This window comes from Podarcis cretensis, assembly GCF_951804945.1.
Source record: "Podarcis cretensis genome assembly, chromosome: 8".
Lineage (NCBI taxonomy): Eukaryota > Metazoa > Chordata > Lepidosauria > Squamata > Lacertidae > Podarcis > Podarcis cretensis.
The window spans coordinates 42592382-42615743 of NC_137177.1; the positions used below are offsets into that span (position 1 = coordinate 42592382).

The 23362-nt window shown below is 42.6% G+C and overlaps 1 protein-coding gene across 3 annotated transcripts in view; it reads left to right on the top strand.

Moving 5' to 3' along the window:
- The window catches only part of ESRP2 (epithelial splicing regulatory protein 2), a 62394-nt gene that overhangs the window by 30400 nt on the left and 8632 nt on the right, over window positions 1-23362 (top strand). For 2 of the 3 annotated variants that reach the window (XM_079988281.1, XM_079988280.1), the window contains exons 6-15: window positions 795-893; window positions 1030-1090; window positions 3918-4028; window positions 4728-4860; window positions 5925-5967; window positions 6887-7188; window positions 17708-17929; window positions 18399-18597; window positions 21890-22109; window positions 22212-22389. In XM_079988281.1, coding sequence (XP_079844407.1) covers window positions 795-893; window positions 1030-1090; window positions 3918-4028; window positions 4728-4860; window positions 5925-5967; window positions 6887-7188; window positions 17708-17929; window positions 18399-18597; window positions 21890-22109; window positions 22212-22389 — 1568 coding nt within the window. The remainder of the gene's footprint in view (window positions 1-794; window positions 894-1029; window positions 1091-3917; window positions 4029-4727; window positions 4861-5924; window positions 5968-6886; window positions 7189-17707; window positions 17930-18398; window positions 18598-21889; window positions 22110-22211; window positions 22390-23362) is intronic. The other variant, XM_079988282.1, reaches the window with a different exon arrangement.

A 23362-nucleotide genomic window follows, 5' to 3' on the forward strand; every position in this document is an offset into this window, starting at 1 on the left:
CCAATGGGGTGATTTCTTCTCCCCACTTTTAAGGAAAAGGGAAGCTGAGCTTACACCACAATGCCACACTCTCTTTAGGGTTTGCCTGTAATGCCCTAGCTGTGACTCAGCACATGTGACCCATCTACCCTTTTCTTGCTAGGTTGCACCAGTGGTACTGTAGAGTTGGGGTAGTTTATGTGGCATAATACACTTCAGGTCCCTAGACCACTGTCCCGGGAATAATCTGCCCTGCAGAATGCAGGTGTGGGCCATCCCTGTTCTAGAAAACATAGCATTCACCCTAGCATGGATGGGATCTGTAGTCCAAGATCTTTGATCATTGCCGTGATATCTGGAGCTGTAGTTCAATCCCTGCTCTATCAGTGTAGTGAAATAACAACAACCCATGTAGCTGAAGATATCACGTCTAGTGCTTTTTTCTAGAAAAATAGGTGTCGGTACTTACCATGAAGTTGTTACAGTAAGTGCCACACATTTCAACCAAAAAAAGAGAGGTGGTGGTACTGTGTACCCTTGAGTACCCCCTGGGGGAAAAGCACTAGTAATTGTGTGTAGCCTTTACTTCATGGAGACCATAGCCATATATGCTGCTGATGTTTCTTACTATGCACTTGTGCATGTATCAATTGCGGTCGGATCATCATTTTTCTGATAGAACTCTTCATAATGGCAGCCTGCTGTCTGACAAACAGAATCAATATTAATCAGCCTATGGTGTATTCACTGCCATAATTGTGTGTCCTTGTAGCTCGTGAAACCCTTTTCCCTGTTTTCCTGAACATGCTGTCTAGATATAGGCTTTAGGATTAACGAAGCAGAGGAAGATTTTGGAGTGTGGCAAGTGAAAGCCATGGTAGCCATTATTTTCAGCATGCTGCCGGATACATGTGGTAAGTGGAAACAATTGCTTCTGCTGAATGTGGGCACTTTTCCATCATGGCTGACAAATGCCAGTTTTTCTCTCTTCAATCTTCTGGGTGCATTTCCATTTAAAAAATAAAGTATTTTTTAATGTGTTTTGATCAGTTGCAGATCACAGGTTCACTGTCCCAGAAACTGTGAAATACAAGTATGAAACTGGACCCTGGTAAGTAGTAGCTTCACAGTGCAGCAATGGGTGCATGATTGGGAGGGGTGGTGAAAACATCTCTGTCCCCAAGATGATTCTGTCACCCTGGTGTGAGGAACCATTGGCCCTCTATATGTTGCTGAACTACAACTCCCATCAGCCCCCATAAGCATGGCCCATAGCCAGGGATGATGGGAGTTGCAGTCCAACTACTTCTGGAGTGCCAAAGCTTCCCCATACCTGGTGCATCCCATGAATCTGGTTTCTTTTGATTTCTAGACCTGCTGATTCTAGATAGAGTTTCTTTGTTGGTGGGGCAGGGAAAGAATAGGTCAAGGTGGTGCAAACATGTACATAAATCTAAAACAAGTTGGGCACTTCTGTTTTTGCTCATTTTAGCATTCATATATGAGTTTTCCCAAAGTGGTTAGTGTGCTCAGGTTTAAACAAAAGAAAAATTCCCAGTGTTTGCATCAGAAATTGCATTGGGTATAACCAAACGTAATATATAAATCTTGACTAAATTAAACACTTGCTTTAAAAAGAAGAGCCAGCCTAAATCTTTCAGGAAGCTCATTTTTGCTAATACGAACATAATCAGTGGGCTACCTATAAGTTCTGGATTATATAATTCCCATCATCCCATCAGCTGAGGCTGATGATAGTTCAGAACCTGTGTAGGGCCACAGCCTTTTCCAACCTACACACACACACACACACACACACACACACACACTTACTTACACACACTTTATTCCAGTATATCACAGGTGTGTATTTGAGGCGGTGGGGTTGAAGGGGAGCCTTCATAAGTCTTCCAAATATAAGTGCTTGTTTCTTTTTTCCACAAGCACATAAAAGAGTTTGATCCATTATTTTAGTGGTGTTTTCTTTGAACACCAAACTTGTTATGAGAATAATTTGTCCATGTTGTTGATACAACTTATTCCTCATAAGACATGGAATCCCAATGGGCCACAGTAAAATGTTTTGCATGAATCCAGGACATGTTCCCCATTTTTTCCCATGCATCTAAGAAACCTATACGTTGATGCAGATGTGGCCTTTGACCCTCCAGCAGCTTGGATGCAATAATACCAAAATAATTAAAGCACCTAGACACCAATCGTTATACCATTGCAATCAGACCTTTAGATACCTTTACCTATTTTTGCCTGTTGCATTAAAAGTTAATCAGCCCCTTGTAAGGTTTTTCTCACAGAATATCCTATATTCTTTTCTTTCAGTCCAAAGGGATGGGGGAAAGGAGCAGTTATACTGTAGAACTGTATTGCAAACTGCAGTTGGACGTAATGTAAGCAATGAAAGGCAGGCTGCCTCAAATTGTGTGGGAAGGTTTGGGGCATGCTTGGTCTTTGCACTTGTGCTGCGACCAGAGAGAGAGAGAGAGAGAGAGAGATGACTACATGAAGGGACAACTCTGTTTATCTTGGTGCTCTTTCTGAGCTTCTTGGAAGTCTCCTGCCTTGCAGGCTGCCTCAAATCAAGGGCTGCCACCTCTCTTGAGCCAACCTTCTCAGCGGGCATTTGCACACTTTGCTCTTCACTCTTAGTGTGTCTCTGACTGAGTGTGCATTTTGTCAGGCTGAAATGAAATCATCAGGAGTGTGTAAACTTCTGTATTAGTGAGTGGGCAGTTGGCATCCAGTCCAGCTGACTGACAACCTGCTTCAGCAGCAGCGTGAGAATTTCCCCTTCCCCAGCCTTTCCTCAGTCCCATTTCCTGGGTCACAGGATGTGTGGTTGTTTTGCTGGGTTCTTAAGAGATGGAGATGGGTGTGATTGGATTGCTTTAAATTAAAAACACACAAATAAGCTAATATGGCAAGCAGGGGAAGGGAGAGAAAAAAGCCACAGGCAAATTTGCAGATGGACACAGGCAGATGGACATCAGGGGGCTTCCTGCAGCTTGTCAAATCTTTTGGCTGGTTTGATTTCTGATAGTGTGCTGTTTTTCTTTTATTGCATTGGATAATCTGGATTCTCTTTTTTTCTTAGATGTGTTATATATTCTGTGCTGCATCACAGTTACTAAGGGGGTTCTTTTATTGTATGTGCTGTTTAATCTTTAAGCAGAAAAGCAGTATCTTTTTTGTTGTTAAAAATGTGATAGTGAAATGGTGAAATTTGTCCTTTATTTTGGAGGTGGCTGCGTGTTGAATGGCATCCATTTTCCATTGCTCAAAGCAGGAACTCAAGCTGCCTCCTTATACTGAATCAAATCGTTCTTCTAGCTCAGTGCTATCTACACAAGGGGTAGCCTCTAAATGTTTTGGCTGTGCAGGAAAGAGCAATCGCAATAGCCTTGCCAGTCCAGTGTGCACCTATGTTTTGCTTTGAATGCACTATCTTGGAGCGGTGTCTTTCGCTTCCTGCAAGCTCAAGCTCATGTTTCATTTCACATCCTGGCTGGGATCCAAAGAGCTATTTTCATCCAGTGGAATGGTTTGCACTTCCCCCTCCTTGAATATCCGAATTCTCCCATCCCATATCACAAGCTCTCTCACATTTAAAACTATGTTGACACCTGAGTTAGCAGGATGTGTTATTCTTCAAGAAACGCAAGCACACAGATGCTTGGGTTGCACAGAACTCATTGCATAGTTCTTTGGCTCCTGGCCTCCATTGTGAAAGGGGTTGAGGCTCCCACTTCAGTGGCTGAAGTTGTGCACACCGGAATTGCCAAATAGCATAATTTGTTTCGTAGAAAGAACTCAACACTGGTGTGCTTATTACATGGTTGCTTGCAGCATAGTTTAAAAAGAATTGTGGAGTGCTTGGGTCAGTTGCTGATCTCAGACGTCCTCCTTTTTCTTTTCCACAGTAGTAAATCAGAAGCAGTGGACAGCGAAACAGTAATACGTGCCAGAGGGCTTCCTTGGCAGTCTTCCGACCAGGACATTGCTCGGTTTTTCAAAGGCCTTAATATTGCCAAGTAAGATCTACTGTAAAGTTCCCTGTTCAGGATGCAGTGCTATTTGACTTCATTGCTACAAATTCGTATGTGTGTTACATTTTCCTGATGAAGGATTCAGAGTTATTGGGAGAGAAAGAGGCTTTTAGGCTGTCAGCCCATAAGACTTGAGAAGTCAAGATACAAATAGGCCCCAGCTGATAAGAGCCCTTAGGGTTGCAGGCTTAGTTGTCTACTCAAGTCCCAAACTTTACTGCAGCGATGGGCAACCTCTGGCCAGGGGGCTCTGGCTGACCCTCAGGGCACTCCCTGCTCTCCACAGACCCGTGCCAAGCTCTGGACCTTTCACGAGTGCTTTCCCATGCTGGAATGTGTTCTTGAATAGTGATGTTGCTTCTGGCTTGCTTTGATGGGGGACAGAAAGGGTGTGTGTGTGTGTGACTTTTGCAAGGTTGGGAATGTAGCTTAGTACCAAGCTAAGAGTCAGATCCATTGTTCTGACCAATTTTGCCTCTCCCTCCTCCCCCCCACAACGTATGTAGCCCCTGGAATGTTCCCAAAAAATCAATGTGGCCTTTGAGCTGAAAAAATGTTCCTGCTTTTCCTTAAATATGTCTTGCATCCATGCACTCTGCCCTGGAAGAATAAAAGAGTAATTGTTTTTTTCAGGATGTAGATGAAGTCATCCTTGTTCATCTTTTTTGTGTGTCTCCCTGCTAGAGGTGGGGTGGCCCTGTGCCTGAACGCCCAAGGAAGGAGGAATGGAGAGGCCCTGGTGCGATTTGTCAACTCTGAGCAGAGAGATTTGGCCCTAGAGCGGCACAAGCACCACATGGGTAGCAGATACATTGAGGTACATTGCTTGGATTCAGGTCTGAATGCTTTTGGATGTTGTTAGCCCCTGTGGTTTGTACAAGAAAAAGTGGGGAATGGATGAATAAATGAAAAGAAACAGATTTATCTTTACTAGGTTTCTTATTTCGACATTAAATCCGAGCCATTGTCAAATAATACTAATTTGGGAGCTGTTTGATCTAACATCACCAGAAAAGAGAGTACATATTTCCATAAAACGTGCATGTGCTAATTTGCAAGTAAAGATGGAAATTCAGTAATAATTAACTACAATTGAAATAGAATTGAGATGCCATGATTTAAATGGATGAATCTCATCCTAGTGGGGAATAAAATGGAGGACTGTCCTCTGTAAAATAGGACATGTGGTCATGTTAATTTGAAGGATCATCAATATGTGCCCACAGGGTCCCCTCCCCTCACTCCTCCCTCTGCTGAAATTAGGCTTGGAAGATGCATTTTGCCTGGCCTTTGGCTTGGAATCAACTTGATCCCCTTCCCCTCTATCCTTTTTCCTGTTTCCTTCTTCTGTGATGGAACTCCAATTTGGGGACTTCATTGGCTTTTTTTCTGGCCCACATAGGACCAGTCTGGATAGTTGGCCTTGGTGAAGATTTGACGTTTTCATCCCCAAAAAGTTTTTGATTTGAGTTTCTACTGAAATGAGGCTGCATTTTAATGTTGTATTTTAATCTTGTTTTTAAGTTGTATTTTAATCAATTGTTTTATACTTGGTGTTAGCCACCCTGAGCCCAGTCTTGGCTGGGGAGGGTGGGGTATAAATAAAGTTTATTATTATTATTTTTTTATTATTATTATTATTATTATTATTATTAACCAGTGTAACAGGTTGCTCTGTGTGTGGCGCTTTTGGACCCAGAAGGTTTGCTGACCTCTGCATTATCATATTGGTAAAGTGTGTTTTGCATGCACAGAAGGGTTAAAAACCCACGTGTCAAAAGAAAAAAGAAGCCCAGAAGTTATGCAATGCTAATGTTCATATTTAGTAGTATAATCTGTCGCAGCAACACAGTACTTTATTTTTTCCTTACTTTACTTCAGGTTTACAAAGCAACTGGGGAAGAGTTCCTGAAGATTGCTGGAGGTGAGCAGTTTGGAATAAACCTTTTCAGCTTTGCCATTGAAAGTTTGCTGTTGTGAATGTGCGAAAACAAAATAAATTTACAGAATCCATGCTCTATTAGCTTCCTGGTTAGACTACTATCATGCACTTTACCTGGGGCTGCCTTTGAAGGCTACTTGGAAACCGCAGTTAGTTCAGGATGACGTGGGATTACTAGCTGGGACAGGACATGATGACAATATCACTAACTGCACTGGCTCCATTTCCAGGCCTGCTTGCGAAATAATTAGCAGTAAACAAGAAAGACCTGCCTCAAAGAGTTACCCGAGTTACCCCCTGTAATGTATTGTAGTGCTAGACTGTGCTGAAGTGTGCAAGTGCAGGGGAACTGATTACTTGACAGTACTTTACAGATGCCATTGAATGGTCGGTAACATTTGATAGGGTTGCAACATTTAACTAATCGCATTAGATCAAGGGTGGTTGACCTGTGCCCCTCCAGGCACTCTTGGACTCCAGCTCCCATCAGCCCCAGTCAGTGTGCCAAATGGTGAGGGATGGTGGGAGTTGATCAGCAACATCTAGAGTGTCCTAGGTTCCCCATCCCTGGGTTAGATGAATTCATTTCTGAAACACTTTTGATCATCTTAAAAGTTGCTTCAAAAGTTGGGGAAAGTATCTCAATGACCGAGCATCTATCCTGCATGCAGGTTCCAGGATCAATCCCTGGCATCTCCAGGTAGGGCTGGTGATGCCCCTTTCCTGAAACCCTGGAAAGCTGCTGCCAGTCAGTGCAGACAGTACTGAGCTAGATAGACCAATGGTCTGACTTGGTATAAGGCAACTTCCTAGGTTCTTTGGTCCAGTTAATTAAATGCCAGGTATGTGTAAAAGAGATATAGCAAATTATTGTAACTCTTCACCCCCTACCCACCCACAGGTACCTCCAACGAAGTAGCTCAGTTCCTCTCCAAGGAGAACCAAGTCATCATCCGGATGCGGGGTCTCCCTTTCACAGCCACGCCTGAGGATGTCCTGGGGTTCCTGGGACCCGAGTGCCCCGTCACAGGAGGGAAGGAGGGGCTTCTCTTTGTTAAGTATCCAGACGGCCGGCCTACGGGAGATGCTTTTGTCTTGTTCGCCTGTGAAGAGTACGCGCAGAATGCACTTAAGAAACACAAGGAGATCTTGGGGAAGCGATACATTGAGCTCTTCAGAAGCACAGCAGCAGAAGTCCAGCAGGTTAGAGCACTTGCCCAATTTTGTGTATATGGGGGTGGGGAGAGAGAAAAGTGGCTCATCACTGTGTCACAGGAAACTGCAACGTCTGGAGGGCCAAAGGTTCCCCATTCCTTTCTTGGCAAGAAGCTGCATTGCTGCTAGGAGGTGACTGAGGGCAGACAGGCTGTTGGTGGGCCAGGGCCCCATTCACCCAACCTCCACTGCTTCTTTCTTCCATCCTACCAGTAGGAGCTTTGACTTCCATGCTGCCAAAGCAAAGGGCAGGGCTGCTATTTCTTGCTGAGGCCTTTGCTTCCCCTTCCTTGTCACACAAGCAAGCGAGAACTGTCTTGTTCTTTCCCCACTTGCAAGGGCAGGAACCTCCTAAATGAGAGCCAACCTGGGTTTAGCACCCAAATGTCACTATTGTGAAGAAACAACTGCTAGGTAGTGGAAGGTGGAGAATTGCTATACCGAAAATCACTATCTTGGGGTTAGGTTGGTGCATCCATGTAACACATTATTTACTGAACCTCATTTAGGAGCACACAAAGCTGTGTTATACTGAGTCACGTGTGAACTTAAGAAGCTGCCCTGATAATGGGCCATCTCGATCAGTATTGACCTAGAGCGTGTCCATCTCATTGGTCTGGCACATGCAGCTTCCATGTCTGTGCAGTTATTCCATTGAATCTATTTTTATTAAGAGCAGTGACTGATAAACAGAAAATGCATATGCAGACGCTGCTGACATGGAATCCTATTTTTAACAAGTTAGGAGTTCTTGAACAGGAAAAGAAGGCAATCTAAGCTCAAACCCAGGGCAGGAGCTGTGCTAGGCTGTAATCCTAACCACATTTACCTGGGAGTGAGCCCCATTGAACTCAGTAGGACTGACTTCTGAGTGGGCGTGTTTAGGATTGCACTACTGTTAGCCTGTTGCAGCAGAAGCCACTAAAGCCTCACCAAGCCTTCTGTAACCTGTTGCCCTCCAGGTGTCTGGGAGTGTTAACTTCCATCACTGCCCCCCACCCCCAGTCAGCACAGTTACTGATGGGAGTTCCAGTCCAGAACATCAGGAGGGCAACAGGTTGGGGCAAGGGTGACCTCGCAGATTTTTGTGTGTGGCTGAATAGCTATGACCGAACAAGTGCATTGCCAGACAGCAGCCACTTTATTTGCTGCTCTGACTCCCCCTTGTCCTCTTTTAATCAGCTTTTGAACAATGGGCCTCAACAGGCAGCTTGTCTCCAATTATTTCTGTCTGGTTTCTGTCTGTTGGGAGGAACCCAAGAGGGAGAAGCTTCAGAAAGTAGCTCATGGGAACTGGGAGGCAAGGGGACCAGTGAGAAGCAGAGATTTCCCCTGGCCCAGATCTGGCAAATTATAATAAGCAATCTTTCTGCAAGTGGGAGCTGGTGGTAGTTGTTGTGCTTGCGCTCTCTCTCTCTCTCTGTGTGTGTGTGTGTGTGTGTGTGTGTGTGTGTGCGCGCGCGCGCTTGCACTTACGCTTTTTGGAACATGTAATATCATTTCATGGAGGCTTTCCTTGTCATTAAAACAAAATGGTTGAGCAGGGCTCAAGTTATAACAGCTATCTGTAGCATTTAACCAACTTTAGCAGTTGGTTACTTTTCATTTATTTTCAGATTATGTCTGTACCACTTAAATGCAATGAAACATAATAACATACCAAAGAAAAAAGACCAGGGTTCAGGTGTCATAATATGTCTGAGGCAGGTAACCAATATCACTTCCTGCATGATTAGAGGGAAGAGCATCGCAAGCTAAGCAGTGTGGCAAGGAGAGGCTTGCACTCGTTTTTCCAAGAATGTCCCAAATTAATCTGTGGCTCATACTTCTATTTTTGGGGGAGCTTGTTTAAAGCAAGCAAGGATATCAGAGGCTGCTAGTCTGCAGTGCTTGTTGTTTTTGGCAGCTGGACAGTGTGTGCACCCTTTTGTTCAGAGTCCTTGCTCACTTTGTAGGTGCAGCGTGCCCTGACCCTCCCCCTTCCCTTCTGTGTATATGATGTAAAAGTGCTGATGTAATGTGGGCTGGGATTGTACCAATAATGAGCAATTGAGAGAGTGGCACATTTCTTCCAACTTAGTACAGTCTGTTGGTCATCAAACTCAGTTCTAAGTCTCTCTCTCTCTCTCTCTCTCTCTCTCTCTCTCTCTCTCCTGGGTCATGGAAATGATGCACTAGCTGCCCTTGGACTACCATATATTTGCTTTAATAAACCAAGATACAAACAACCCTGTGATTAAGGGAACAAGCAAACCAAGAAGTCTTCAGTTTTCTACAGTTTCCCATTTTGTCCAAGCTAGGAAATGAACAAGCTTTGGAACAAGCCAGAAACCCATCTTCAAACCGTGGCTAAATATCCTGGCTTGTTCTGGAGTAATTAACTATTGTTTCGTGGTTTGGGTGAAATGAGAAATTATAGTTAACTGGAGTTCCTGGCTTGTTTTCGTTGCTGCAATGGGAAGAGTGAAGGGGTTGGATAAGTAACCCAAGGCTTGTCCATATCTTGGCTTGTCAAACTGAGATATGATGATCCGCAGCAACCCATTGCAGGACTCTTTCTGCATTTCCCTGGAGTGATTCCCCAAGCAGGAGAAGATCTACCTGCTTAGTTTTACTCCTATATCACTTACTTGCTCCCATCAGTGCTCACAGCTGAGGTTTCATAATGCTGGCTAGATCCCCCCTCCCCTGGCTGCAAACAGGTGTCTTGTGCTGCCAAGTGCAAAGTGTAGCATGGTGTCCTCTAGCTCAGCTACAGGGAAACTTTGGCCCCTCCAGATGTTGGTGAACTACAACTCCCATCAGCCCCAGTAAGCACAGCAAATGGGCAGAGGTGATACATTTTTTTCTGAACTGCATTCTACATATATAAATTGGATTTCCAAATTCGTTTAAAACTTGTAAGGGGAGGATTAAAAAAAAGTTAAAGTATCGATTGGGGTGGGTGGGTGGGTGTTGCAATTTTTGTTGCCTTAACTGGATTATACTCATCAAAATGCCTGGCACTAACATGGACTTTTGGTGCCAGGCAAAGATGTCCCTCTTCTCCTGTGCATTTGAGAGAATATTGTTTTTATTGCTATTTCTGTGTAATATTGCTGTTTTGTTGCTAAACTTGATAGTGGTTTTTAATTGCATGTTTAAGTCTTCCAGAGACTTTTTGTATTGGGTCATGACAAACAAATTGCATAAATGATAAGTGGCATATTTTGATCAACAAATCTCTGTGAAACAGAGTTTGTTGCAAGTGAAAGCGCACCTTCCTAGCAACATTTCTGTTTCACTGTGCCTTATCAGAACAGTTGCAGCTGAATTTTTAAGTTCAGTATCCATTCCTCAGTTTATGACATATTGAGACCTGCTTAAATCACACTCTGGACCACAGCTGAACAACTGCTGGCCCAGTTTGGATTATCATATTCAGTTTGAATTAGCCTTTTACCTGTGCATGCATCCCCTTTGATCCTCCCTTTGTAGCCCGAACAGTCAAACCAGGAAGTCTCTAATTAACCATAGTTCCCATTTCAACGCAACTGGAAAACTATAATTACCACATTTGAAACAAGACAGGACATTAAGCCGCAGTTGGAAGCTGGTTGGCTATCATTTTTTGTTCTGAAGTTGGTGGTTTGTATCTTGCCTGTTTGGAAAAACTAGAAAACAATTACTTCCTAGTTCAATTTGCTTGCCTCATTGAAGGAGATGGTGGATCAAAAGAGCTTTGTGTTTGTTTATGCAAAAACCTACTCGGCTATTCTTGTTCAAACGTGGCTACTGTGTTTCCTAAGATGTGAACTTCTAGTCTTGTTCTTTGGGTTAGTTTGCAGTCTGGAGCTGCTCTGTGTGATGCTTTTGCCCTTCTGAGTTCTTGGTTTTATTTTAACTTTGGTTTGTAGCGCATCACCTGCCAAGGGTTCAGGGTGGGAAACAGCAATTTCATATGAGTGAGAAAATAGGAGGAGATCTTCTGGATAAGGCCAAAGGTCTTTCGTTTTTGTTTTTTTTTCTGTTTTTTAAATGATTTTTATTCATTTTTCAAATAGATACAAAACAATATAATTTCAATCTCATCATTTCATACCCTTCTTTCTTTTGACTTCCCCATACCTCCCCATCCCTGCATCCTTGTTTAATAGTTCTTTAGCAACCCTTGGGTCCATTATCTTAATTCCCTTTCATAAAGATTCCTTTAATTTTTTTTGATTACTGCTGCAATTCTTTACCTCTTACCCCCTGACATCTTAATATTCCTCAATTTTACAGTTATTTTTAAGATATATTTTAAATTTCTTCCAGTCCTCTTCCACTGTCTCTTTCCCCTGGTCACGGATTCTGCCCGTCATCTCGGCCAGTCCCATAAAGTCAATCACCTTTGTTTGCCATTCTTCCAGAGTAGGTAGTTCTTGCGTCTTCCAATACTTTGCCAGTAGAATTCTTGCTGCTGTAGTGGCATACATAAAAAAATTCCTGTCCTTCCTTAACACCACTTGGCCAACCATGCCCAAAAGGAAAGCCTCTGGTTTCTTAGGAAAAGTCCACTTAAGGACCTTCTTAATTTCATTATAGATCATTTCCCAGAAAGCTTTAACCTTTGGGCAGGTCCACCAAAGGTGGTAGAAAGTGCCTTCAGTCTCATTACATTTCCAACACTTATTATTAGGCAAGTGGTAAATTTTTGCAAGCTTGACTGGGGTCATGTACCACCGATAGATCATTTTCATAATATTTTCTTTTAAAGCATTACATGCAGTAAATTTGATACCGGTGGTCCATAACTGTTCCCAGTCAGCAAACATAATATCATGACCAATATCTTGTGCCCATTTAATCATTGCTGATTTCACCATTTCATCCTGTGTATTCCATTTCAACAGCAAGTTATACATTTTTGATAAGTTCTTAGTATTGGGTTCCAACAGTTCTGTTTCTAGTTTTGACTTCTCTTTCTGAAATCCTATTTTTCTGTCCTGTTTAAATGTCTCATTTATCTGATGATAATGCAACCAATCTCGAACCTTAGGCTTTAGTTTCTCATAACTCTGAAGTTTCACCCTTTCACCATCATATTCTAAAATTTCATGATATTTTGGCCATTTAGAGTCCATATTAAGCTTTTTTACTTCCCTAGCTTCCATTGGTGACACCCACCTAGGGGTTTTACTTTCCAGCAGATCTTTATATCTAATCCAAATATTATACAATGCTTTCCTCACAATATGGTTTTTAAAACTTTTGTACACCTTTACCTTGTCATACCATAAATATGCATGCCAACCAAAGCTATTGTCGTACCCTTCCAGGTCCAAAATGTCAGTGTTCTCAAGAAGTAGCCAGTGTTTCAACCAGCAGAAAGCTGCCGATTCATAATAAAGTCTTAAGTCCGGCAGGGCAAACCCCCCTCTATCCTTTGCATCAGTTAAAATCTTAAATTTAATTCTGGGCTTTTTGCCCTGCCAGACAAATTTTGATATGTCTTTCTGCCACTTCTTGAAACAATCCATCTTGTCCAAAATCTGCAGCGTCTGGAATAAAAACAGCATTCTAGGCAATACATTCATCTTAATAGTAGCAATTCGGCCTAACAAGGAAAGTTTCAACCTTGACCATATTTCCAGATCTTTCTTTACCTCTGCCCAAGTTTTTTCATAATTATCCTTAAATAAATTCACATTCTTGGATGTTAAGTTTAACCCCAGGTATTTTACCCTTTTTGTTATTTCCAGGCCTGTTTCATTCTGAAAACTCTCTCTTTCTTCCATTGTTAAGTTTTTTTCCAACACTTTCGTTTTTTGTTTGTTCAATTTAAAACCTGCTACTCGACCAAATATTTCAATTAGTTCTAATACTCTTTTAGTACTAGTGTCTGGCTGTTGCAAGGTCAATACTAGGTCATCTGCAAATGCTCTTAACTTGTAATGTCTAACTCCGACCTGAACTCCTTTAACCAACTGGTCCTTTCTAATCATGTTTAACAAAACCTCCAGGACTGATATAAAAAGCAAAGGGGATATTGGGCATCCCTGCCGTGTACCTTTTTCTATGGGTATTTCTTCTGTAACCACATTGTTTACAATTAACTTGGCCTTTTGTTGGGAATATATTGCACCTATACCGTTTTCAAAACCTTGGCCTACCCCCATCCCTTGGAGATTTTTTTTCATAAAAGTCCAGCAGATATTGTCAAAGGCTTTCTCCGCGTCCACAAAAATCAAAACTGCTTTCCTGTTAATGTCAACATATAGCAACTCCAAAATGTCTATAATGTTCCTCACATTGTCTGACATATATCTCCCTGGGAGAAAGCCTGTTTGGTCCTTATGAATCTCCTCTATCAACACTCTTTTCAATCTTTTTGCCAAAATGTCTGCAAAAATTTTGTAATCCACATTGAGTAAAGATATAGGGCGGTAGTTTCTAACCTGGTTCTTTTCAGTTTCTGTCTTCGGTATAAGTGAGATGAAAGCCTCTTTCCACGATTCAGGTGCCTTTTTCCCCTTCAGAATTTCATTGCAAACTTCCTTCAATGGTTGTATCAACCATTCTTTCAGCATTTTGTAGTATTTAGCCGTAAGGCCGTCTGGTCCTGGTGATTTTCCCAATTTCATATTTTGGATGGCACCCTCTATTTCTTGTTCTGTTATTTCCTCATTTAAGATCCTTTTACTTTGTTCTGGAATTTTTGGTAAGCCGTATTTTCTAATGAATTCTTCTATTTCTTGTTCATTAATTGGCCCTTGTGCATACAATTTCTTAAAAAAACTTTGAAAACAATTGTTTATCTCATTAGGTTTGTGGATAATTTTTCCATCCATTTCTAGACTTGTTACAGTGTTCATTTTCTGCCTTTTTTTCAATTGCCATGACAGAAGTTTCCCGCATTTGTCCGCTGATTCGAAAGTTCTTTGTCTCATTTGCTTTATCTTCCATTCTATTTGTTGGTTCATGAGCTCCATGTACTGCATCTGATAAAACTTTATTTCTCTCAAAATCTCATGGGACTTTGGTTTGGACCTCAATTTCTTCTCTCCTTCTTTTATTTTTTCTAGAATCTTTTCCTTCCTCTCATTTTGTTGCTTCCTCTTTATAGAGTTCTGTTGAATTAAGAAACCTCTCATCACGGCTTTGCTTGCATCCCAAATTATTCTCTTTTCCACATCTGTTTTCCTGTTAATCTCAAAGTAATCTTTTAATGTTTTAAGGGCCTTCTTGTGGATCTCTTCATCCTTAAATAGGGTGTCATTCATTCTCCATCTAAAGGATCCAGTTGTTGTTAGTTTCATCTCCATCTTCACCGCATTATGGTCGGAGCAAGTTTTTGGGCATATTTCTACTTTTTTTGTTCTTGACGCCAGACTGCTAGAAATCCAAATTTGGTCTATTCTTGTCCATGTCATTTTTGCCTCAGAGAAGAAAGTTCCCTCTCTCTCTAGAGGATTCCTTGTTCTCCAAATATCAATCAAGTCCATAGTTTCAGTCATTTCAAAAAAGATCTTTGGTAGTCTCCCTTCTTTTGAGATCACTTGTCTCTGTGCTTTATCCATGTTTGTTGAGACAACTCCATTCATATCTCCCATCATTACGATTTTATAGTCTATAAAATCAACTAGTGTCTCATGCAACTTCCTAAAGAATTCGGCCTTCCCCTCGTTTGGGGCATATACTCCAACAATCAAAATCTTTTCTCCTTGAATTTGTATTTCAATTGCCAGGTATCTTCCTTGTTCATCTTTAAATATCAATTTTGGAACCAATTTTTCCTTTGTGTAGATCACCACTCCTCTTTTCTTCACTTTGTCTGATGAGATAAATTCTTGACCAAGTCTCTTATTTATCAATAATTTCCTGTGTATCCTGGCAATATGGGTTTCTTGCAAACATATTATATCTAATTGTTCTCTCTTCAAAATGTGAAAAACTTGTCGTCTTTTCCGAGGGAGGTTCAAGCCATTACAGTTCCAGCTAAGAAGTTGCAGAGACATTTTGTGTTTAAGTAGCTGTTCCTCCAACTGCTCCAAGCTTCTGTTCTTCCTCCGATGGTGGTGGTAAAAGTCCAAATGATAAGTTTGCTATATCAGGTGGTTCTTTCTCCTCTGCAGTTCCTTTCTGCAAATCCTCCAGGTATCTCTCCAGAAATTGTTCTTTGTCCTGAATTGTTTTTATTTTAATCTTTCTTCCTTTAAAGTTAAAGGACAGTCCTTGTGGGAACTCCCATCTGAATGGTATGGTATTTTTCTTCAACAGGTCTGCTAGGCTTTTGTAGTAGGTCCTCACCTCTAAAATATATTTGGGAATGTCCTTAAAAATCTGTATTTGACAGTTTTGGATCACCAGTGCTTTTTGATAATGCAAGTTCAATATTTTATCTCTTTCTTCTTTTGATCTCAGTGTAATTAGACAATCCCTTGGTTTCTTGTCTTGCCTCCTGCCCAGCCGGAAGGCTGTTGTTATCTCAAATTCATCATCTTCCGCCCATTCCTCTTGCCAAAAAGCTATAAAGTTCTCTGTAAGGAATTCCACAAGGTTGTCCCCTTCCCCTTCAGGAACCAGTCTAAGTTTTAAATTCTTCTCTTTCCTCTGAAGTTCCAGTAAAGAGAGGGCTGCATCATGCTCATTCACTTTTTTAATAATAGGCCCAAACTTTTCCCTTGTCTCCTCAGCTGTAGTTTTTGCACTTTCTGCAATCTTTCGTGTTTCAGAGCTCTCCTGGATTAATCTATTTATAGAATCTGTATTAGACTTTACACTGGCTGTATTAACATCTAGTCTTGTTGTCAACTCTGTTAATTTTTTGGAGTTCTCTGTCGATAGCTTTGTCAGTGCTTCCAGGGATTGATTTATTTTAAGGAGTGCCTGTGTCATAGGATCCATAGAAGCTGCTGTTTTTTCCTGTGCAGCTGGTGCAGTTCCTGATATGGAGCCCCTTTTCTTGTGGGATTGTTTTGCTTTAAACCTTGTTACTATCTCTTCTGTAGGGCCACTCATATCCTCAAGGTCGTTTTCACAGAGTTAGTTTCCAAGTGGAAAATCCCACTGTTACTTTTCCAAATGCAACACTTTCACTTAAAACCCTCTAGAGGGAGCATTCAATTGTATCCAAATGGCAAGGAGAAAAGACAAAGAAGCAAGAAAGTATAACAGTAGCCAGTAATTTCCAGAGTCCAAACCATAAAGTCTCTGTCTTCTATGTAACCAAAATGCAACAGGGTAAATCTAAGGTCCAGTAACTTTGTTACAAACAAGCCCCCACTTTAAAGAGTTTGACAGTTCATATCCCGGTGTCTTGTTTGGGCAGCCCGTCCTGGGGGGGGGTTGACAGTGAAAGGTCTTATTTTCCCAATCGTTTTCCGGCAGATTAACAATGTCCCAATCCCTTCCCCCCTTCTCCTGCCTTTCGGGGGGGAGATTTAGTCCGATGTCAGTTTGACAGCTTAAAAAAAAAGAAAGGTTCCCTTCAAATGCAGCTTGATTTTTCGTTGCTTTGTTTCTCCTGCAGCTCCGGGGAGGCAGACTTCCTTAATTTATGCCTTTCCCGTTTTCAGCCAAATTTCTTATTTTAGAGTCCCGTCAATTTCCAGTCTTACTCACGGGTGTTGTAGTCAATTTCCAGTTACAGGAAGGAATCGGCGCTCTCCGTTCATGGCGACGCGGCTTCACTCCGCTAGCTGGGTGACGACTCTCAGCACCGCGCTTACCCCGATGCCACTCAGAAGCCTTTAAAAAGGCTCCTTCACAGTGCCGGGGGGTGCAAAAGGTGCCCACCGAATCTCCTTTGTTCACAGGCTCCGCGCCTGTGATTTTAGGGGTCCCCCGCTCGCCGTAGCGGGTAAGACCCGAACTAGCGAAGCAGTCCTGCCTCGGAGCTCGAGGCTCGGACCGCCATTAAACGCTGGCGCCGACCGGAAGTGGCCAAAGGTCTTTCGAATCCAGCTTTCTGGTCTTGCAAGTAGGACTTGAGTGCCACAGCACTCTCCCCTCCTGTGGTATCCAGAAACTGCATTCAGAAGCACACTGCTTGTGGCAGTGGAGGGTGGAACACAGCCATCGGGGTTAGGTTAAAAAAAAAAAAAAGATTTATTGTAACTTTACACGTAACAAAAAAATAAAATCAGCAATCTATGCATAAGCAAAAAACAACCACTTATTTTCCAGTGAATAAATAAATCCCCCAAACAGACAACAAAATCCAATCTGCAGCAAGAGGGAAAAACTGTAACACATATTAGACACGCATCCTCTAGATCCACCGTACTGAATAAAACTTATCCAGTTTTTCATAAATAAATCTTTGTTGTTGCTTACTCCTTGAATGAGCCATTCTGCCCATGGCAGCGTATTCCAAGAATTTTGCATGCCAATCTGTTACATGCGTTATAGAGGGTTGGTATCATTCAGCATTCAGTTTCATCTACGGCTGCTTTCTGACTATGCCTTCCATCTTGGAAAACATCCCTTTTACTCAGCCCTGCTTGCTTCTGTTTTGTTTCCACCCCTGATTCTTTGCCAACAGGTCCTCAACAGGTACATGTCGACGCCTCTCATCCCCACCCTCCCCACACCTATCATCCCCGTGATGCCACCTCCGTACACCATCGCTGCTGGCAGCGTGCGAGACTGTGTGCGGCTTAGAGGCCTGCCTTATACGGCTGGGATCGATGACATCCTGGAGTTCATGGGAGACGCTACTGCAGACATTAAGCCACATGGAGTCCACATGGTCCTGAACCAGCAGGTATGGGAATTCAATATGGTTTTTCTAGGGTTTCAGTTAGAAACGGATGGAGATACTGAATTTGGCCATCGGAGAAACAACCCAAGAGCTACCAACATCTTCATTTATGTAATCTCCAGAGAAGGCCCAATCAATCAAGCTGGGATACGAACTGCCCAGAACAGAATCCTCCCGGGGGGGGGGGGGGTCACATGATCCCAGAGAACCAATCGTGTGTATTGCCTTTTAACATCTCTTTAAATATTGGTGCTTTCAATATTTTAGACATGTAAATTGTGCAGCGATCAACGGAATAATTCCTTTAAGAATTAAAAATAAAGCTCTGCTTAAAAAGAATAATATGCTAAAATTACTGATGGGACCACTGACTACAAAAGTGGGGAGAATGTCCTGTTTGACTACAAAAGTGGGGAGAATGCCCTGTTTGACTTCTCTTCCATCCCCTTGCCTGGTTTTTTCTGTCTTCCAGGGCCGTCCCTCTGGTGATGCTTTTATCCAGATGAAATCTTCTGACCGGGCTTTCCTGGTGGCCCAGAAGTGCCACAAGAAGATGATGAAGGACCGTTACGTGGAAGTGTTCCAGTGTTCAGGAGAGGAGATGAATTTTGTTTTAATGGGTGGCACTTTAAATCGTAGTGGCTTGTCTCCGCCACCATGTAAGTTACCATGTAAGTCTCCCAAGTTCTTCTGCTCTCTTCTGTGCTGCTAACGGGGGACGCTCTGGTAGGTGCTGATGGCGCTGCGGTGGGGGTCTTGCCCTCTCTGTCTTGGGATGAGTTGCGGTCTGTAATCACCCCTCCGTGGATAGGCTGGGACTGGAAGCTGGGCCCCAAATCAGATGTGATTCTGAAGCTGTTAGGGCTGTCAACCGCTTCAATAATTTTAGCTGATTGATCACCTGCCTTTTAACTATACTTTTGATTTATTTATCTTAATGAATTAAGTATGTGTATCAGCAACCTCTCAGTGTAGGTGCCTTTTTTTAGGAAGTCAAGGGTATCTTATTATTTTTAGGGGAGAGGAAACTGTCACTCATTGCTAGAAGGGAAGGATATCTGTAATAAACTTTCATAGCCCTAATATAAGCATACCCAGGGCATGGTCTTGAGGGCACATGATAGAGCAAATTTGCTTATCCTCCATGAATTTGTCCTATCCTCTTATAATCCTCATGAACCCCTATCCTGAGTTTCATTTATTTTGTATGTTTCTTTATAAGATTTGTTACCTGCCTTTCACCATAAGGTCCTAAGACGGGTCACAACAATATAATCATACAATTAAAAACAAGTACTGCAAAGCCATTTTTTAAAATAAATCATAAAATGCATAACAATTCTAAACAAAAGCAGCACAACATAGGTTAAACGAAACAAAAGAAGTGCCCCCACCCCAAAAAATAAACATGTCAAAAGCTGTAGCAACAAGGTACAGCTTCAGCATAGAATCATGCAGCCATAGAATTGCAGAGTTGGGGGTCCCAAGGGTCATCTAGTCCACCCCCCCAGCAATGCAGGAATGACAGCTGAAGACTCCCTGATAGATGGCCATCCAGTGGACTACAGTGGAAGCTGAGTCATGATAGTGTGTAGGTACATCTTTGTGGAGAGTGAGTTCCACAATTTGGGGCTACCACCATTCCCCACACTTCAGATGGTGGTGGTGGAATTAAGAAGAGAGCCCCCATCTCAAGCCAATCTTAACACCAAATAAGGTCTGTAGGAAGTTCAGTAATGGAAGAAAGGAAAGACAGAAATGTAATAAAGATTAACGCTTGCCAGTTAAAACTGACCTGAACTGTTCTAACCAGCTAACAGTGCAATGTATGTTTATTAGAAAGTTAAGTCCTGATAAGTTCAGTCGGACTTACCCCCAGGAAAGTCTACATAGGATTGCAGCCAGTGGAACATACTTTTAAGTATGCTTAGTTTCATTGTATAGTGTTAGATGATGGGCTGCAATGGTTTCTTAGGCTTGCAGCCCTGTATTTTAAAATATTTTGGGGGTATTGGTAGCTAGAGATGCTTCCCAAATTATTATGTACTTTGCTTTTGTTGGGGGACTGTGTTAACCTCATTATCGGAAAAGAAAACTCTGCAATAAATTTCACCTTTAGTAGAGCTTGCTTGGCAATTACATTTTTTGTGCTTTTCTTTTTTTAATTGAAGCAATTTGCTCTGCAGCTGCCAATGAGATTAATCTCCTCCTGCCTCTTTGCAGTAGGGAGGTGCTGGTCTTCAGGGACACAGCTTGTTGTTGAAGACAGAGCATCTATTGGGACAAGGGTTCTGATGGACCAAAACTGAGTGATGAAACGATGCATTTTCATGGTCTTAAAACACTTTATAAACAGTGTGGCTGGATTCATTGCACACCAAAGCAATGATATCTGCAGCTTAGCATTTGGGTTTTGTTTTGTTGGAGGACAATAAAAGGGTGGCTTAAGAGCCAGTACTTGAAAGTGTGTGTAGGTGACTTCCACATTTTGCTAGACAGCTCGTGGCTTAAAATGTAGTTGAGAGAAGGATTGTGAAAAAATAAGGACCAGTTGTTTCCAGGGCTAAAAGCAACTATTGCTGTTTTGATGCCACAGTGACTGTTGAGCTTATACTGCCAAGCCTACCAATCTAAGTTGCTTTTTAGAGACAGGAGGAAAAACAACAGCCAGAAAATAAAGCCCCAAGAGGACACATCAAGCTTTCCAATAAAGTAGAATATGCAGTGCGGGTCCATTTATAATAAGCACAACATACAAAGGCCTACAAATGCATAAATATTCTTGTAACATACTGCAATGAATGCACACATCCGTGAACTACTTTCAGTAAAGTAACTCAGCAATACATTTGCTGGCTTTTCAACACATATTAGAAGAAATGGTTCACTCATGTTTATACTTAAATCAAGATGCTGGGCCTAGTCAGTGGGTTAGATCTTGACCTTCCCAAAGCCCAATGGGCAATTTTAACTGGTGGGCGGAGTCATCTGTCACCTGTTCCTTTTCCTTTTCCTGGGTGGCTTGAAACAAACCATGCGTCTCAAAGGCATGGGGATTTTCAGGTGCTGCTGATCAATAGTAAAATCAGCTTTTGGGAGGGAGGCACATGTCACGTATGACATCAAGGACATGGCTTGGGGGAAATGGCCAAAATAAGCCTGTGGGACTGAGGATCCCCACCACTGACTTAAAACAATGAGAACCAGAAACTTGCCTTGCTACTGCCGAGAAAGGACAAAAACCCCGCGAAACTCATTGATGAGGATTCTGAACATATGACCATGCACTGCCCATCACATAAAGCTTTTGCTCACCAGTTTCACCTTTCGAAGTGTGAACTTGTACTCCACATTTGCACTTCAGTCATGTGGTTTGTTTGTATATATCATTTTCCACACATTTTCTGTACTCAAAGTGGTTTACAAAAAAAAAGTCAAAATACAACACCATGATAAACATAATGTGTAATTAAATGTATAATATCACAATATCCCTAACTGTTCAACAAGTAACAGTTTGCTTAAAATATAAAAGGAAATGTACGCCGACATAAAGTTTACCAGCACACCAATTAATTTCCCATAGTTGCCCAAAACTTTATTACATTCATGTGGCAGACACAGTTCTCCCCCTCCCCACTTTATCCTGACAACAACTCTGTGCAGTATGGTTAGGCTGAGAGGGAGTGACTGGCCCAAGATCACCTGTGTGTGGAGATTTGAACCAGGGTCTCCCAGGTTCCTTGTCCACCATTTCTAGCCCCTAATGCCATGGCAGTAGCAATGATGGTAGTAACTAGCAACCTACCCCTCAATTTTATACCTACTCAAAAGGCTGGAACTCCACTTGGAAGTTTTCCCGCCAGCAGCTCCTGGGACAGAGGGCCGGGGCCTCACCTGTCCAATGGATTCTGTCTTTGCTAACTTGCTTTTGGGGTTTTGTTTTGTGATCTTTATCCACAGGTCTTTCTCCTCCAGCCTATGCCTTCCAGACAGCTGCCGCCGTGATCCCAACAGAAGCGGCATTATATCAGTCGCAAGGGCTCTTGCCTCAAACCAGGTCCCAGCAGGCTTCGGCTGCTGTTGCCGCTGCTGCCGCTGCTGCCGCCGCTAGTCCAGCTGTGACCTACTACCCAACTCAGGCTGCTCAACTTTATATGAACTACACAGCTTACTACCCCAGGTACTATCCTGTTTGGGCTGGTAACTTTTCCAGGTAGGGTGAACTTTTTGCACCTGCATGTGTGAAACAGCCCTTGAACCTACCATTTTCCTATCTTTCCAGCCCACCGGTGTCCCCGACCACAGTAGGGTACATCACAGCACCCCAAGCAGCAGTTGCAGCCGCTGCCTCAGCAACGCACACTCCAATGCTGCCTCAGCCTGGTGCCCTTGTCCGGATGCAGGGATTGCCCTATAATGCAGGAATGAAGGAAATCCTCAGTTTCTTCCAGGGATATCAGGTTAGTCTTGGGTTTCTACCTTTGCTTCAGCCTCTGTGTCACCAGGTAGCCTCTCAGTTGAGAGCTGCAGCTGGAACTTCTTGCATCATGCAGGATCCTGCGGCAAAACGTTGCAGTGCGGATCGCTCCTGTTCAGGTTTGGTGAAGGCTAAGGGGAAGGAAGAATCTTCGTGCCTGGGACAATCCCAACATTTGCAGAATTTAAGTTACAAAATTTGTTTTAAATGAAGAAGGGGCCCCTAAGGGTGCAAAGACAAACAAACCACCAACCAACAAAAATAGCACAAGGGCTTAGTATCTTGGCAACCACAGAATGTTGGGTATCTGTTGGAGAAGAGGATTGGGAGTGAAATGCCTTTTTCTGGAGAAAATGGCCAGTTTGGAATCAGGAGTACTCCTTCTAGCTGGAAAGGATACACTTCAACATCTTCTTTTAGGTCCCACTTCTTTTATAATTGCCAGCAGTTGTTTCCTTTGCCAGTCATACATGTAAATGAAATGGTGTCCCATCAACCATTTAGGGCTAATTCCATCTTTATATTACCATCCAATTTGCATACATGAGAAGCCATTCTTCTAAAGGGGAAAAGATGATACAGACAAGGCTTGCAAGTGGACAAATCTTGCAGAGAGGAAAGATGAACGCCTTATAAGACAAAATTTGCCATTCAGTTTTCAAAACATTTGCATTAAATGGGGGGGGAGGGGGGGACTAACAACAACCTTATGTTGAACGTATTGGGAACAGCTCTCTTTTCTTTTTAAGTCTAGGGATGGGGAACCATTTTCAAACCAAGGGCCATATTCCCTTCTGGGCAACCTTCTGGTGACTGCATGCCAGAGGCAAAAGTGGATAGAGCAAGAATGTGGTTTATTTTTAACCTTTGTTATGGTTGGCTAGTTTCTCCATACACTCAGCACAGCCCTCTATCCTCCAGGTATGCAAGAGGCATTGTCAGAGATCAAGGAAACA